Source organism: Rhipicephalus microplus, chromosome X, assembly GCF_043290135.1.
Source record: "Rhipicephalus microplus isolate Deutch F79 chromosome X, USDA_Rmic, whole genome shotgun sequence".
Taxonomy (NCBI): Eukaryota; Metazoa; Arthropoda; class Arachnida; order Ixodida; family Ixodidae; genus Rhipicephalus; species Rhipicephalus microplus.
The window spans coordinates 197,376,537-197,393,070 of NC_134710.1; the positions used below are offsets into that span (position 1 = coordinate 197,376,537).

Here is a 16,534-nt window from a genome sequence, read left to right on the forward strand (position 1 = left end):
GTTCAATATAGCCGCAAATATTTGTACAGAATTACCTTAGAGCATTCTCATGTTGGGAAATAATTCAATGTAAAGCATAATTCTGTTGAGTTTAGGAATCGATGTATCAATGTAGTCGGGTTTGACCGTAGCTATTTGGTCTCGAAAGCGAACAACGCACACACGCAATATATATATATATATATATATATATATATATATATATATATATATATATATATATATATATATATATGGGCGGACTTCTATGCTAATAAGTTGCAAGCCAGGGTTTGTAGTTTGTGCTTGATAATTATTAAACATATTGTTGCGTTCTGGCTAGGCGTAGAACTACAGTTTACCAGAGGCCCCTGATTTTCTTGCTCGTTTGCCTTACTTTATAGCGATTGAGTTACGAGATCCAGGAACTGACTCCAGCCTATAATCCCTCTCGCTGAATCCCTCTCGCTGCCTTTATTTTCTTCCACTCTTTTGTGTGTTTCGAGATTGTGATGCTTTTTCTCTGCAATAGACTTGCAGTCCACTATGAGGCTTGCTAAGCATGTTGGGACCGTTTCAGCAAACTGGACTTAGCGTAGATAACCTCCCTACATTTCTGATATTTTTTTTCTTCTCTCTTATCTTCATGAAACGCGAAACGCGAAACCGTCATGAAGGTCGAAAGCGTCACACGTGTCTTCTCTTAGAGTACACTAACAGTAGCGGTAACGTGGAAGCTCTGACATCATCTTCGAGCGTATACTCCTCCTTTACTTAGGGCTGGTCCGCTGCAACCAGCAACAAATCCTGAGATCAATAACTTCAAGCACATTGTGCAAAAAAGCTTGGCTCTGCTTGTAATTGTGGCCGGCCGACTGTAGTGAAATCCGCTGGTATGAATAATTTCGGAAGAAGAAGTGATATTCACGCGGTTAGATAAGAAATACTTCAGGTTTACACAAATGTGCTGCTTCTTACAAGTGAATCAACATGTTCTCTAAAATAAGGTATTGAAGTCACGTGCATCTCGTCTCGTGTATTTTGGTTCGATCAAGAGAATGGTTGTGTTTCATACGTGGCAGCTTCTTTCTGAGGTAGGCAAGTGGTATAGTCAGGTACAACCTTAGAAGGCTGTTGCACTTCAAAGGTGGATGCACACAAGCCTAAACTATTAAGCACGCGCAATAGATTGAATTTGTAGGCCACATTATCGGAGACCCAGCCATCTGAGATCTTTGCCGAGCACATGAGCGAGACTATTTCTTAGTGCAGAGGCGATCTACTGCTACGCTTGGATCATTTGGGCCCTATCCTGTTTTAAAGGAGCCATATCCCGGTCTGGCAGTAATTTGGAGTTTTCAGCAAAAGTTAAAGTAGAGGGTCTATTATGCCTATATAGGTATAAAACGTAAACCATAAAATAATATTTCAGTGCAAAACAGGCCATATGAAAAGGCTACCTTTCTGTATATGCCGTCCACAACCGGTGACCAGCAATTTGCCATGATGCCTGTGACTCCACGGGCAGCAGGAAGGGGTGCCGCCGTCTTCTACTGCTGTTTAATGCACTAAAAATTACTACCAAGCGGAAAAAAACTTTAAAAAAATCTTGATTTCACGCGCAGCTGAAAGTGGAATAATATCGTTTGACGGAACGTGGACGCTCTCACACCCAGCTGTTTGTTACGTCACGTTACAGTGTACTAGAAGGGGGTAGGGTGCATTCTGCCATATGCTCTACATGAGACGCTCTGAAGCCCCTTATGTCGCTGGCACAGGGAGCCGCAAGCGGTGCTGCGGCAATTTCCTCTTGAAACCTCGCGCATTCACTCCTTCTGCCACTGCCGCTCTCTAGCTGCGCGCATGTTAAACGAGGCTGCAAGTCGACTGTGTCGCAGAAACGAAACGAGACAAGCGTGGGCTGCGTTCCATGTGAACGAACCGCAAGAATCTTCTTTTTTTTATTTGGCTTATTAACGCGTGCACTCTTCCGTGCCCCTTTGTCTTCTTCTTCTTCTCCTTGTCTTTGGCGAGTTTTAATAGCCTCCGGCCTGCATGAAATTTTGTTGTCCTCATTGGAAACAACGTTCAAGTAGGCAGATATGCTGTACAGGTCTCCGAATGAGTTTTCCATTGGTTTTCAAAAGGCAGGAACGTAGCTTTCTATCAACTCCCGAATAAATTTTCATGACTTTGGTCAGGTTTCATAGCGATCTAGGAGTGCGTGAACCAAGCAATACGATTTCTCCTTGGTTCACTCTCGTTTCTTTTACATGCGGAGCCTGTTATACTAGGAGATAGTCATGCGCCGTCACTGTCTTCAGTCTCCCCTCGTCCTCCTCCACCAGCCATCTGTGCATCCCTTCCTCCTCTCAACACAGCACGCGCTGCGCTCGCTTCTTCCCTCCGCGCGCCGCGCGACCTTTAGTTTTACGTGCGCCAGCTGTATGCTAACGCGCGCATGCGCAGGCAGAGGCTGGCGCTCGCTATAAATAAACGAGTGTCGGGGCGCTATAAATAACTGAGTTTCGGTTGGTTTGTGCGGTCGCTCCACGTCTGATGTCGCTGGTGAAAGTGTATGCTAACAAATCTGCAAACACACTTACTGACGGCCCTTCCAATAGCGTCAGCCAATGTGCTGGCGGAACCGCAAGCGATTCCTAAGGCACTTCGTCCGTAGACAAGGCCGCGCTGAGAAGAGCTTGCGATGCGGAACGCAAACGTCGGCGTCGAGCGGAAGATACGCTCCGGCCGCGTGCGCGTGGTTGTAGACCCGTTCATGGGCCCTTTGCAGAGTCCTACTTTTTTACTGGAGAGCACCGGTTTTAAGGGCTTCCTCTCAGTCATCTTGTTGACTAAGAAGCATTTTTTATGCAATTCATATTCCTTCAGAGACCCCCCTCAGCAGTGTTTTTGTAGAGTTATTAGAGATATACATCTGACGCAATCATTTAGACTGAATTCACCGCATGTGTATACGCACCTGGATGGCTTATTCCAGGTGCAACTGTTGCACGGTATGTAGAAGCTAGGCGTACTTTGCTGGTGCAGGTGACACTGGTTTCTACGCGCCAGATGGCCGTATCTTCGTCTGCGGCAGGTTGAAGGAACTCATTAAGTGCATGGACCAGCAGGTAGCACCCGCCGAACTCGAGGAAGTACTAGCTGTGGACGCTGCCGTGCGACATGTGGTCGTGGCCGGTGTGCCGCACCCAGAGTACGGTGAGGCCGCCCGTGCCTTCGTCGTGCTCAACCGCCACCAAGGGGACGACAAGGAGGACAGCAAGATCGCTGCCAGGCTTCGTGCTCTCGTTGCCGGTGCGTGGCTTCTACGAACAAATGTTGGCATTAACCAGGTAAAGCTGGTCGCCGAGATGGAGAGCTGCGTATGAGGATATCTTCTCTCAATCAAGATTCAGCACCCTAAAAAATCTACTATTTATTTATTTATTTATTTATTTACGTAATAATTTACTTTGTTTAGTGACGTGAGGGATGGTGTAGACTGTCCACGATTATAAAAGAGTACCGGTGATCACGTGACCTGCGCTCTGCGGTGGTTGCTTACAGTTCCGTCAACCAACAGCTAACGGAAGCACTAGAATAACCAGTCATGGCCGGTAGGCAGGCGCTGTTAGACTACGCTGACTCTTCGCTCGCGCAAAGGATGATGTCTGCAACTTGCGCCGTGCTGGCGCAGAACGTTTGATTTTTTTTTGCTGCTGTTAAAGCAACACAGGCATCGCGCGTAGTGCGAACGGAGAAGCAGCGTAATCTAACAGACCGTTTTTTTTGTATTTACAAAGGTCTATCCTTAGGCACTGGAACAGCAGCCCTGGCTTACGACATGGCGCGCGCGCGTCGTGTTTCTCTGCGGCCATCCGCGCTCCCCAGCAATGTCAACGAGTACCGCCTCGCGAGCCCGGCTACCGCGAGAGGGCGCATTCACTGTGGATTGCGGCGGCGGCGCTGAACGCGGCAGTTAGCAGAGCGCACGCGATTCCAGTGTGCGCATGGTCTTTTTTTCCTCGTAGGAGTAAGTGTCACTGCCAGAGTCATCTGGCTGTACTCAAGACAAGTGTTTTTTTTTGTTGTTCTGCTGCATGTATTTTGGTCGAATTTGGAAAAATGCATGACAACTGCAGAATTTTTCTATATAGATCATTGTAAAGAGTTATCAATTCGTTTGTGGCAGTATTACTTTTTTTTCATCTCGGTCTGTTTACTATCAGTGCTAAATAGCTGCACTTGAGAAATATACACGCATTCTAGGATTACTCCTTTCTGGAGAAGAGTATGGATGAAAACTGGGCTAATTATGGTCGTTGAATCGTTTTGCCTTGCTATTAATTGTGACACATTTTTTACTATTTTATCACGAATGGTTATTTATGAGGTGATCAACCCAGGCAGAGTTATGTTCTAGATAACTTAGGGTTCTGGCCATGTGCCTGAAGTAAAATGATAAGTAATTTTGCTCCAATATTGTAGAAGGCTTTGATTACCCTACCTACATTTTATGCCCACGTCTTTCACAGTAAAAATGCTTGAGTTGTCATCGTCTACCTTTTTGTCATTAGTATTTTTATTACTTTTTTGATTGGACAATGGCAATATCAGTATCGTGTTCATTAAATGTACTCTCAACGGCACCCAAATCAAGGGCTAGCATACGCACTAGAACGGCGTAGACCACTAGTGGAAAAAAAGTGCAAATTGTCGCTGCTATATAACGCGCAGTGTTTCTTACCAAATACACTATACTCTTAACGCATATTGTGTTCTTCTGGAATAGAACAATATTTCTACGCTCGTTATTTTATTGTGCAACATATCCACTGAACACAGTAAAACCCACAGTGCCAGTGAGCGACCATAAGTGATGAAAACACGCCTGTAAGCAGCCCGCGCATGGTCGTCGCAGAACTTGTGACGGTGATGTAGTCTAGACGTGTGGTGACCGCCTGTACCCTCTTCCCTGTATCTTGCTTCTACGGCGTGACAGGAGGTGGCTAGAAAGGGAAACTGTGGAATCCTCGCGTATACCTCGTGAGCGAGTGAGCAGTGCTGTACGCTATGCGAGCGCGACCTTCGCACCAGCTCTTATGACATTAGTGTGTCTGCAAGAATTCTCTAAACGACGCTACAACGAAAAGCAGCGCTAGTGTAATGAAAGGAAAGGAAAACGAACTTATTAAATCAGTGAAACCCGTGAGCATAGAAGCAGCACTTATGACTTCGTGTTTATGGATTGGGCTGTCATTTATATGATGCGAAGCAGCTGTTTGACTAGCCTGCGTAACGCTGTTCCTCCATACGAACGCGCCATGCGCCATAGATATTGGCGAGTGCCAATTAGGCCACGCCGCCTCTGTGCGTTGACGTCACGTTTCCCTTGCAGTGTGCACTGACGTCACTTTCTCCCTAGCCTGCCGAGGCCTCACCGCAGCGCCCGCAGCTGCCGCTTCGGCCGTTCGCCCGCAACGCTTGCCGCGACCACTGCTCGCTACACCACCTACTCGTTGGTTCACGCGCAATAAACCTGAGGTTCACCTTACGTACGCGTTGAAACATGTCTGTACGTATCACTCATAAAGACCTATGCCAGCTATCACTTCAAACAAATCATCCAGCGCTCAACGCAGTGCTCACGTTAGCACTGTTCAACCTGTGACGCCACCCGTGCGCAGCGCTGCTGCTTCAGACCCCATCAGGGTTACCTCGGAGGAGATGGTTCATATTGTGATAGAAATTAAATGGACACTCTCGGCTCAATTTCGCCACTGGCGTCGGCGTCATTCACCGTATATGTAAACGCATCTATACATATATGAAAACACAAGAAAGAAAAATAATTCAGCAAAATGCTTCAGTTCAGGGAATTGGACGTCCGACCCTTCGCTTGTGAGTGTGACGTGTTAGCTGAAGAGCGACACTAAGCCATGAAAAAGCACCTTTTCCAACGTTAAAACGGCATGATATGTGTATCTACCACTTGCCACTGGCAACCACTATCTCGAGGAAATTGTTGCGTTTTCAGTATTGCCAGTGAGATGGCGCAATAAGTGCGCGTTGCCAGATCGTCACGACGCAGCGGCGCGCGTTCTCATCTCCCACGCGTACTTTGCACCGCGGAGAGTGGGTGGGGTGAACGCTGACGCGTGCGCGCGCTTATCTCGTAGTGGGAAGAATCGTACGCCTTGGGCTTTCATTGGAACAATAATGTTGTAGTTACCGGGCGCACAAAGGTTACGGCACTCACTGTACAATCTCCATTTGCAAAAAGGACGCGCTTTTCAGACACAGCAAAATAAAAATTGAGATGCTTATACGTATTCATTTGTAGCCGTGAGTACGGTTCGTGCATCAATTTGGCATGAGAATTGTGTTTCGATCGGCACGCCAATCTTCGCGTGTCGTTGCAATCAGTTGCTAACGCTTTCATTGCTTCGCCTTTGCGGCAAATTTGTGACGTTTTTGTTTTTTTCTTCTTGGCCCGGGCACCCCGTATTATACAGCCTAAAATCTTCGAGGTAAGTTCCCAGCACATAAAAATCTCTTGCAGAGGTATCGCAATGATGAGTGCTCTGATATGGGCGGTGCTATCTACAGTAAAAAACGTATTTGAGAATATACGGTGTGCCCCAGCTATCTTTAGCCAGAGTGTAAAAGTATGCTGACACGCGCAATTGCCCCGCGACCAAATGCATGCTGCTGACTGTCGCCTGAAGTTATTCAGACAATTTTTTGTGTTGTAAAATATTGTTTAATTAGATCTGCCTAAATAGATATCTTTTGAAGGACCGAAGGTGGACACAAAATTTCAGCCGTAGATCGGTTTTCAAAACGTCCGATTATACTGCTTCGAGCTTTATATCATTATATCTTTATATCTTTATATTAGTAGTTTTATGGTAACTACAAATGCCCGCGAAATACAAAAAATACCACGCGACCAATCAGCTGGTGCGCTTACGCGCACCGTGATTCCGGTGCTGCCTAACGTTCCGCCTACGAACGATACGTTTCCCTCACACCGGCTCATGACAGCGATTAGCAGTCACAGTGGTTACCGCTTTGATTGCTTCATACGTGGGGTTCAACGTCCCAAAACCACCAAATGATTATGAGAGACGCCGTAGTGGAGGGCTTCGGAAATCTCGACCTCATGGTGTTCTTTACCATGCACGCAAATCTGAGCACATGGGCCTACATTTTCACCTTCATCGGAAATGCAGCCGCCGCAGCCGGGATTAGATCTTGTGGCCTGCGGGTCAGCAGCCGAGTACTTTAGCCACTAGAACAAAGCGGCGCGGTGTGGTTATTGCTTTTGTGGCCGATAGCAAAGCGCGTTCATCGCAAAGCCACCATCATTGTTGCGGCCCTGTCGAAACAGCACAATCGGTCAAATGCTATGGTCGTTCGTACGTATAACGTTAGGCTGCACTAGAATCATCGTACGCAGTGGGGCGCGAGTGATTTGGTCACGTGGTATTTTTCTTGTTTTTCGTGGGCATTTAAAGTTAGCAGAAAAACACGAATAATTTGCGAATATAAAGTTCAAAATTGTCTAATAAGGTGTTTTGGAAACCGATCAACTTTTTTCATTGAACTTTTAGGGGTGAAGATTCTTATAGCGGCACTCGTTTGTCCCTCGTAGTCGTAGTTGTAGTCGTAGTGTGTAACCAGTCTTACGCTTTGACCTCCAAGGTGGTGCCTGTGGGAGATTTCTCCTGTGTGTTGTTGTACAATAAAAAAAATTCACAGCGTGCGCATTAACTAAAAGCCGAATTCTTGTCTCTCATTCCCCATTAGCAGCCATTGGCATGTTCTAGTAGGAAACGTTAGTAGAAGTGAAAGTGTTAAAAGCCGATCTCTGTTGTCTCTCATTCCCAGTAGCAGCCATGGTTTACCTCCAAGGTAGTGCATTGTGAGATTTCTCCTGTGCGTGATTAAACAATAAAATAGTTTTGTTCAAAACGCCGTTTACTGATGAAATGAACCAACGAAAGACGCCAGATGTTTTCTAAAAGCAAAACTAAAAGACGCGAGATGTTTCTAAAGCAAAACAACAAGAAGGCGCCAGCTGCTTAACGAAAGACGCCAGGTGTTTTCTAAAGCAATGGTTTTATAATCAAAACCATATCAGTACAGGTTTGTAGTTGCCGATGATCGTTGCCATCGGTGTGTGCTCGTATAGATAAGGATGCCGAAAGGCGGGCGCACAGGGCAGCGGCGGCGCGCGCTCGCAGGCGTGACCCTGATGTGAGAGCACGCGAGGCAGAAGCGCACCGGGAAGCTGCACGACGTCGCCGCCAATATCCTGCTGTACGGGAACAAGAAGCCACATTAGCAAGGCAGCGTAGGCAATATCCCGCTGTACGTGAACAAGAAGCTGCAGCGGCACGTCAGCGTCGGCAAGATCCTTTTATACGGGAACGAGAGGCCACATCAGCAAGGCAGTGTCGGCAAGATCCTGCTGTACGGGAACAAGAAGCCACATCAGCAAGGCAGCGTCGGCAAGATCCCGCGTTACGTGAACAAGAAGCTGCAGCGGCACGTCAGCGTCGGCAAGATTCTGCTGTATGGAAACAAGAAGCCACATCAACAAGGCATCGTCAGCAAGATCCCGCCGTACGTGAACAAGAAGCTGCAGTGGCACGTCAGCGTCGGCAAGATTCTGCTGTACGGAAACAAGAAGCCACATCAACAAGGCATCGTCAGCAAGATCCTGCCGTACGTGAACAAGAAGCTGCAGTGGCACGTCAGCGTCGGCAAGATTCTGCTGTACGGAAACAAGAAGCCACATCAACAAGGCATCGTCAGCAAGATCCCGCCGTACGTGAACAAGAAGCTGCAGTGGCACGTCAGCGTCGGCAAGATTCTGCTGTACGGAAACAAGAAGCCACATCAACAAGGCATCGTCAGTAAGATCCCGCCGTACGTGAACAAGAAGCTGCAGTGGCACGTCAGTGTCGGCAAGATTCTGCTGTGTGGAAACAAGAAGCCACATCAACAAGGCATCGTCAGCAAGATCCCGCCGTACGTGAACAAGAAGCTGCAGTGGCACGTCAGCGTCGGCAAGATTCTGCTGTACGGAAACAAGAAGCCACATCAACAAGGCATCGTCAGCAAGATCCTGCCGTACGTGAACAAGAAGCTGCAGTGGCACGTCAGCGTCGGCAAGATTCTGCTGTACGGAAACAAGAAGCCACATCAACAAGGCATCGTCAGCAAGATCCCGCCGTACGTGAACAAGAAGCTGCAGTGGCACGTCAGCGTCGGCAAGATTCTGCTGTACGGAAACAAGAAGCCACATCAACAAGGCATCGTCAGTAAGATCCCGCCGTACGTGAACAAGAAGCTGCAGTGGCACGTCAGCGTCGGCAAGATTCTGCTGTATGGAAACAAGAAGCCACATCAACAAGGCATCGTCAGCAAGATCCCGCCGTACGTGAACAAAAAGCTGCAGTGGCACGTCAGCGTCGCAAGATCCTTCCATACGGGAACGAGAGGCCGAGGCAGCACATCAACGTCGCGAAGCAGATCTTGAAAACGTTCGACAATGGAAAGCGGCGAGGAAGCGCGCATATCGCCAGGCGAATTAACGGAAGAAAATTTCACGGTATTACTTCCAGGAGCTTCGCCCAATCTCATCATTCACCTCGTGAATCTGCCCTCAATTTTTTTATCCATCTTCTTTCCTTCAAAAGTTAGTTAAACAAATCTAATTAAAGAATAGTTTAGAACACAATAAGTAATCTATCTCCAGGTAATATTTAGCAACATGCATTTGGTCACGTCGTAATTACATGTTTTGGCACATTTTAAACTCTGGCTAAAGATAGCTGGCGCACCTCGAATACGCCCCTGCATTGATTTTTATTTCACACACACCTACCCGACGTTTTCAAATTAGCGCGAGAAAAGCACAAAATTATTTTTTTCTCCACATTCAAGCTGCGTCAACAGCACTGCAGCCTTTTGGGTCCTAATTCGGTTCTTCGTGGGAGAACACCTGTGCGGAGAAAAGAGTGGGCCACGCCCACCTTTGGAAACGCTTTCTCTCCGTGCGAATGGAACAGCCGGAGAGAAAGAAGTCGGGTGCCCAGCCATCTCGGATGCCATGAACTGCCGTGAATAATTGTTTTGTTTGCCAGTATATGACGCGAACAGTCGTCGTGCTTTCGTTAGCTGTTGGTTGAGCAAGCTGTAAAGCAACCACCGCATAAAAGCCTTACCACAGCAGGACACCTGATCTTGCCAAACAAACGAGGACTCCTCATGACTGACTGTGAAAGAGAGGCAAGACGCGGTTCGGGCTAGCTAGTATGACATCACGATTGTTATCGCGCGAGAACAGAACGATGACAAAAGGATGATGACGTCGTCTTCATCGTATTTTGCTTGTTCCTTTGTCGTCGTTCTCTTTTCGCGCTATACCAATCGTCGCTGTATAACTATTGGTGGCTGTTTGCTGAAAGGCCTATAACGATGTTCATAAAGTAGACAACGTGGAAATGTCACTCTTTTGGTTTCTTCTAATGAAGATGACACAGAATACAAAATCACTTGCTTTTCAATACCACGAAATAAAGTAGAGTTTTTTTTAACTACTGATATAACAAGTCTGAACTTCATCGGGGCATAAAATTCGGAACGAGCTCCCTGACACCATTGTACACATACGGAAGCCCAGAACTTCTAGAAATAAGCTCACTCCATTATTTTCCTTATAGATTTTCCATATACAAGTTCTTTATCAAAAAATTCCCTGTTACTGCTATGCTTCAAGTGGTTGTTAATTTTTAATATTCTATAGAAAATTGTGTTTTGCATAAAATATATTTCTGAACTGTGGTTGTTTTGCACACATATCTGTACATATTGCCACTGCCTTAACGTGTTTTGATGCACTGCATTTCATGCCTGTAAATTTCTTTTATAATTATCTATTTTTCTACTTTACTGTTGAATTCACCATATCTTTTACAATTTTCTAGTTCTAGTTTATAACTGTCTTATTCTCCCCCCTCACACAATGTTCCAAACATAGGAACCCGTGAGGTATTTGTATAAATAATACTCTTTGGCTACTGTAAGAGAAAGTAAGAGAGAGAGAGAGAAACACAGTTACTTCGGGCTAAGATCTGCTGCGGCACGCAGGCTTCTACAGCTTGTGGTTAAGGCTCCTAGCGTTCTTCTGAAGTGTTGTAGATTTATTTGGAGAATTCTTGACTGCCTCAAGGTTCGCTAGCAACACTGGGGTTCTTCTAGTAACAATGTCTGCCTTTATTTGTTCATACAACACTTCCGTGCCATCAAAGTATCTGGATTCAGGTGACATACCTCCAATGTGAACAACAGCCTATCCGTGGTTATTACAAAAGATGGGTTTGGCCCGATACATGTGCCATCACTGACATGAGCTATCTTGGCGCGCCTGATATCCAACCAGCTCATCCTACTTCTTGCACAGATTCGAAGTTAGAATTTCTCAGTCAGCGAGCTGGGACACCTCGCATACAGCATTCTGTTTCCTTCGAGCGAAAACTTCGTTCAGTGACCCCTGTGACTGGGAAAGAAGAAGCCCTAACCCACGTGCGTTATTATTAACGCGTAAACGATCAAGCCATAAGTAGTTGACAATTTTAACTCTATGATCTTTTGGGTCAGCTTCACGGGCAACACATACACCACAGCTTTTCTTGGAAACAAAAAAAAAACGCACTAAAGCTAGCACAAGCTAGCAACTTGAAACACGCTTCCGGAGCCCTCCACTACGGCGTCTCTCATAATCATATCGTGGTTTTGAGACGTTACACCACTCAACTCAATCAATAGCAGATTGAAACCGAATGCTATCGTCAAGTTTATCAAAAATTTTGGGACATTGCTTCATTCGCTATGTCGCATCCCGGTGGCACTCATCCGGACACCGGCTTTCAGGCATGGAACCTATAGAGAGCTTTACTTCTTGAGTTGGTCATTTACCTGTACTTTTGGCGTTTTTTTAAACTTATGCCTTCGAATTTCTCGTGGCGTCTTTCCTTTACACGAAGTGCGTTCAGCCTATAGGTGTGTCAGTAAACAGCTAACCTTGCACAGAAGGTGCACCTCCTTATAGTCCGGATGGATTAGGTCGCCTTTGTTCATGAAGCGCTTTTCATCTTACTTTTTTCAGACCAGCTGTCTTTCCACAAGCATTTGCATGGTGGAGTCGAATTCTTGGAGAGCATCCCGCACACGGATTCCGGAAAAGATTTACGCAGCGCGCTGCAGAAGTCATATGCACAGAAGCGGGTGCTCAAAGACATCCAAGTGCAATAGAATCAATAAACACTCTAGCGACGTCTGACCAAATCCAGGCAGTGCCGGGAGGCAGCAAACAAGAAGGGCAATTTACTCCAGCATATCTAAAGTTTGTTTTTCGTGGGGCGAGGTGGTGTGGAATTTATTTACACGACACACTGAGCACTACATCGTGGCTTTTACACAATGCTATCAAAACGATAGTATATATTTAACGAGTAACATAACCAAATGTATGCCTTAATTGCTCTCAAGTTCCTGCTTGATGATTGCTGCTTGATGAACAGCTGCTTTTATGATTGTAATACACGTGATTCAATGCGTGGTCGATACTAAGCATGCATATCTAAATTTCTTGTTTTTTGTTGTAGTGACACTCTGGCGTCTAACCCTAACAAGTTAGTCAGAAGTTTAGCTGTAGTGATTGCAGGGCACGGATGAAAACTTTCATTAAGAATGTAATAAACTTTATTGTGCCAATACTTGTCATGTGCTCATTTCGGAGTTAATGTCGTAAGAAAAAAAACTGATTTTATTCTATTGGATTAACTGAGTTCTTTAATGCACTTACTTAATTCACAGTCTATTAAAACTGTTGCAAAAATGTTTAGCACATGTTAAAGACAATATTCAAGTCACACCTGCATCAACACACGCACGAACAATGAGTGAATAAATATATTAGGTTTTTTTATTGTGCCTGTGTATATGAATGCGTGTCCAAGAACAAAGCGGGGCCCCCTTTGAGCAAAAACAGATATAAACCCTCAGTTCGAGCGCGCTTAGCCGAGACAATTTCCGTCAAATGCTGGATCATACTGAATGAACGGCCCTGCTGGTAATGACGTAAAAAAGTGCTTGAATTTCACAATTCTTACTCAACAACATGGGAGAGGGTTCACCTACGCGTATACACAAAAAAGCTGCCGCGCCTTGCTTTAGGCGGTTTGAGCCGGTTTTTGGCGAAAAGAGCGCATTGACTGCAACCGAACATTGATGCATACGATCTAAACTGCTACACTAATTCAGGAAGCCAGCCTAACGTTCCTATTATGTAACAGTGAGGCACAATTTGACCATCATTGGGCCGCCGGCATTCGGTGACAGTCGTGCTTTACATGGTGCTCGATGTTTTCTTGTCATTTGTGAGTGTCTAACTTCTGTTCTGCATGTACAACAATATTAACAGCGTTGTGGTATTGAGATTTCACGATCTGGCAGCTATAAAAAATAAGACTATTTGTCCGTAATTAACTATAGAACGTTGTACAATCCGCTCTCATGTTTGCTTCTACAATATGTGAGCCGCTATCGAGACGCATGGCTCAAGGTATTTTTTTTATGGCTAAACGGCATCCGCACACGCTCGTCCATGCTTTTGGGTATCACAAGGGTTGCAGAATCACGGTAACTTTATTAGACGGTGTCGCTGAAGTCGCGAATTTACATCGTAATTTAGCAGTTATGTTTACGAAGTGCGTTATGTGATGTGCTTGAGCGACCACGTAATACCCACAGCGACGCAATTGTAGGGTATGCATGGTACGATGATCACTCCTAGTGCCATAACGACACGCGCACGCACTCACTTATTAGAGTGCACACAAGTCAAAAAGACGAAACGCTTGCGTATATTGTGTAAGCCTACGTGCAAGCATTCGACACTGTGCTAGCACAATAAAAAAAAAAAAACTACGCACCATCTCTTCGAAGGGAACCCTGATGGGATGCTAAGCAGCAGCGGTGCGAACGCGATCGGCTTCGCTAATCCTCAGAAAGCCGGCGACTGCCAGGAAAGGTACGTGCTGTTATGCCACAGACAATTTCCTCGTTCGGAAGCACGTCTCACGAGATCGAGCGCTGTTCCGACGAACTGTCTCCCCCCCTCCCAGTGCCGCCTTCCGTGCAGGAGAACCGTGCAGTTCCGGGGATAACGTCGCTTCCTCCGCCGAACCACCTTGCAGTTCCGGGTATGGTTGCGTCTCCTCAGCCGAGTCACTGTGCCGTTCCGGGGAACTGGTCTCGCAGAAGACTGCAAAAACGCTATTTAAGGCCGTGCCGGCCCTATGTTTAGAGGATTTGCCCCAGCCGACGTTGTCGTGCTGGCCCGCTCTGTAAAAACGACAACCTGCTACAGTAAACGATCCTTCTTGTTGCTGTTTTCAAAACGGATTGCCTCCCTGCTTCGCCTTCGGGCAAAGGCTTCAGCGAAGTCCGCTCGACGGCTCGCCGCTCTTCGCCACCGCTACCATAGCGACACAGCAAATTCCTAACAGTGCACACTAGCGGGAAGCATGCCGCGACGACGTCCCTCCCGTCGGCACGATCTCGTGGCAAGAAGAGGGGCGCTGTTGACATGGTCGGCGCCACTAGATTCTTGAACCGCGCTACGTGCGCACCCGCCGACTCACAGCTTCTTCTCACCGACAGATAGAGAGAGGTGGCGCGGATGAGATGATGCCATCTGGAACATGGAACAAGCTCCTAACAACCCGGACTACGCGTGGGAATATTGTAATAGAACAGAGGGCAGCAAAAAGGGGGGTGGTATTGGGGCATTCATTCTTAAAAGTACAGACTGGCAAACGGTCAAGCATGAGTGCAAGGAACATTTATGGCTAAAAGGGAAAGTGGCAGGGCAAATCGCACTCCTAGGTTTTGTATACTTGTGCACAGGGGCAAAAGCCAGAGACGAAAATCAACAAATCATGCAGTGCATAGGAAACGACATTGACGAACTAGGAGAAGAGTGCGAGGTAATTATATTAGGATATGAATGCGCGCATAGAAAATATGTTTGGATATACTGACCCAACAGGCAAAATGCTAATGAATATGTGTGAAAGGCTTGATTTAATCATTTGCAACAGCACTGAGAAATGAGAAGGGCCGATAACATGGGAGATGGGAAGGCTGCAGTTGACGATAGATTACGCAATATTGTCACACAGGATGTATGATTGGCTAAGGGTGATGAACATAGATGAATATGGGTCCAGAAGCTTAGGTACTGATCACAAACTTATCAAGCTGACTTTTGGAAGGGCAATGAATTTGGAAAGGTGGCATTATGACAACCACAGGATAATGTTTATTCAGAAAGGCAAATAGAAATAGCAACTAAGGAGATTGAGAAATAAATCACCGAGGATACTAAAACAGAGTGGACGTACACAAATATAACTCAATTGTTTTAATTAGAGCTTGCCAAAGTACGAGTCAAGTCAACCGAGAAAAGCAGACATAAACTCAAGTGCTGGTGAATTGAGGAAGTTAAGGGATCCATAGTAAGCCGCCAGGAAGCCTTCAGGGAACACAGGTATACTAAACAGAGGGGTGAACCGGAAGATGATGTCAAAAGAAAATGAGATAACTTTTTTAGTTGCAAAAGGGAAGCGTCCAATTTGATCAGTGAACAGATTAGAAGAAAGGGGGTCCACTGGATAGTGTAAGTAAACAAAAAGGACAGAAATGCAGCTTCAAAGTTTTGGAACCATCTCAATTTTCTGTGTAACAAGACAAGCATGAAACAGAGGATTATCACTACAGTTCAAGAGGTGGACTAGAAGGGGATGAGGCAATTGAATATATAAAAACAGTGATGACAGAAAAATTTAAACACAAAGAAACCGCTACATGCACCGTACCAGATGAGGATGGACCAAATTGCTCAGTGGCTCCACTGGGACAACGAGAGTGAGAAAGGGCAGAGAAAAGAGTTCATAATAGCACATCAACAGGACCTGACAGCATCACAATCATGCTAATAAACAAACTAAGACCAAACTCTAAGCAAACATTAAGAGAGGCAGCGAGTCAGGCAATATTAGATGGTGAAGCTCCCAATGGGTGGAAACTCGGATGGATGAGCATGACCTATAAAGGAAAGGGGTACAAAGCCGATATAAACAACTACCGTCCTATAGCAGTGACATCAGTAGTTACCAGGCTGGTGATGCAGATAGTAAAGGAAAGACTACAGACATGGTTGGAGATTGAGGGTGTGCTGAGAGAACTACAAAATGGGTTCCGTAAACGAAGGAGGTTGGAGGACAATCTGTTTTCATTGATGCAGTGTATTGAAATAGCGGGAAAAGAACACAGGCCTCTGTGGCTGGCATTCCTAGATATCAAGGGAGCTTATAATAGTGTGAATTAAGAAGACTTGTGGAGAATACTGGACACACTAGATGTCGAAGATTGAATAACTAATCTTCTAAAGGATATATATAAAAGTAACACG

The 16,534-nt window shown here is 45.9% G+C and overlaps 1 protein-coding gene across 3 annotated transcripts in view; it reads left to right on the forward strand.

Moving 5' to 3' along the window:
* Positions 1-12,771, forward strand: part of LOC119187654 (uncharacterized) — an 87,975-nt gene extending 75,204 nt beyond the window's left edge. Inside the window, exons 9-10 of one of the 3 annotated variants that reach the window (XM_037435738.2) lie at positions 3,031-3,335; positions 12,164-12,771. In XM_037435738.2, coding sequence (XP_037291635.2) covers positions 3,031-3,335; positions 12,164-12,337 — 479 coding nt within the window. In that variant the 3' untranslated portion in view covers positions 12,338-12,771. The remainder of the gene's footprint in view (positions 1-3,030; positions 3,336-12,163) is intronic. The other 2 variants (XM_037435739.2, XM_075878454.1) reach the window with 2 other exon arrangements.
* The last annotated feature ends 3,763 nt before the right edge of the window (positions 12,772-16,534 follow it).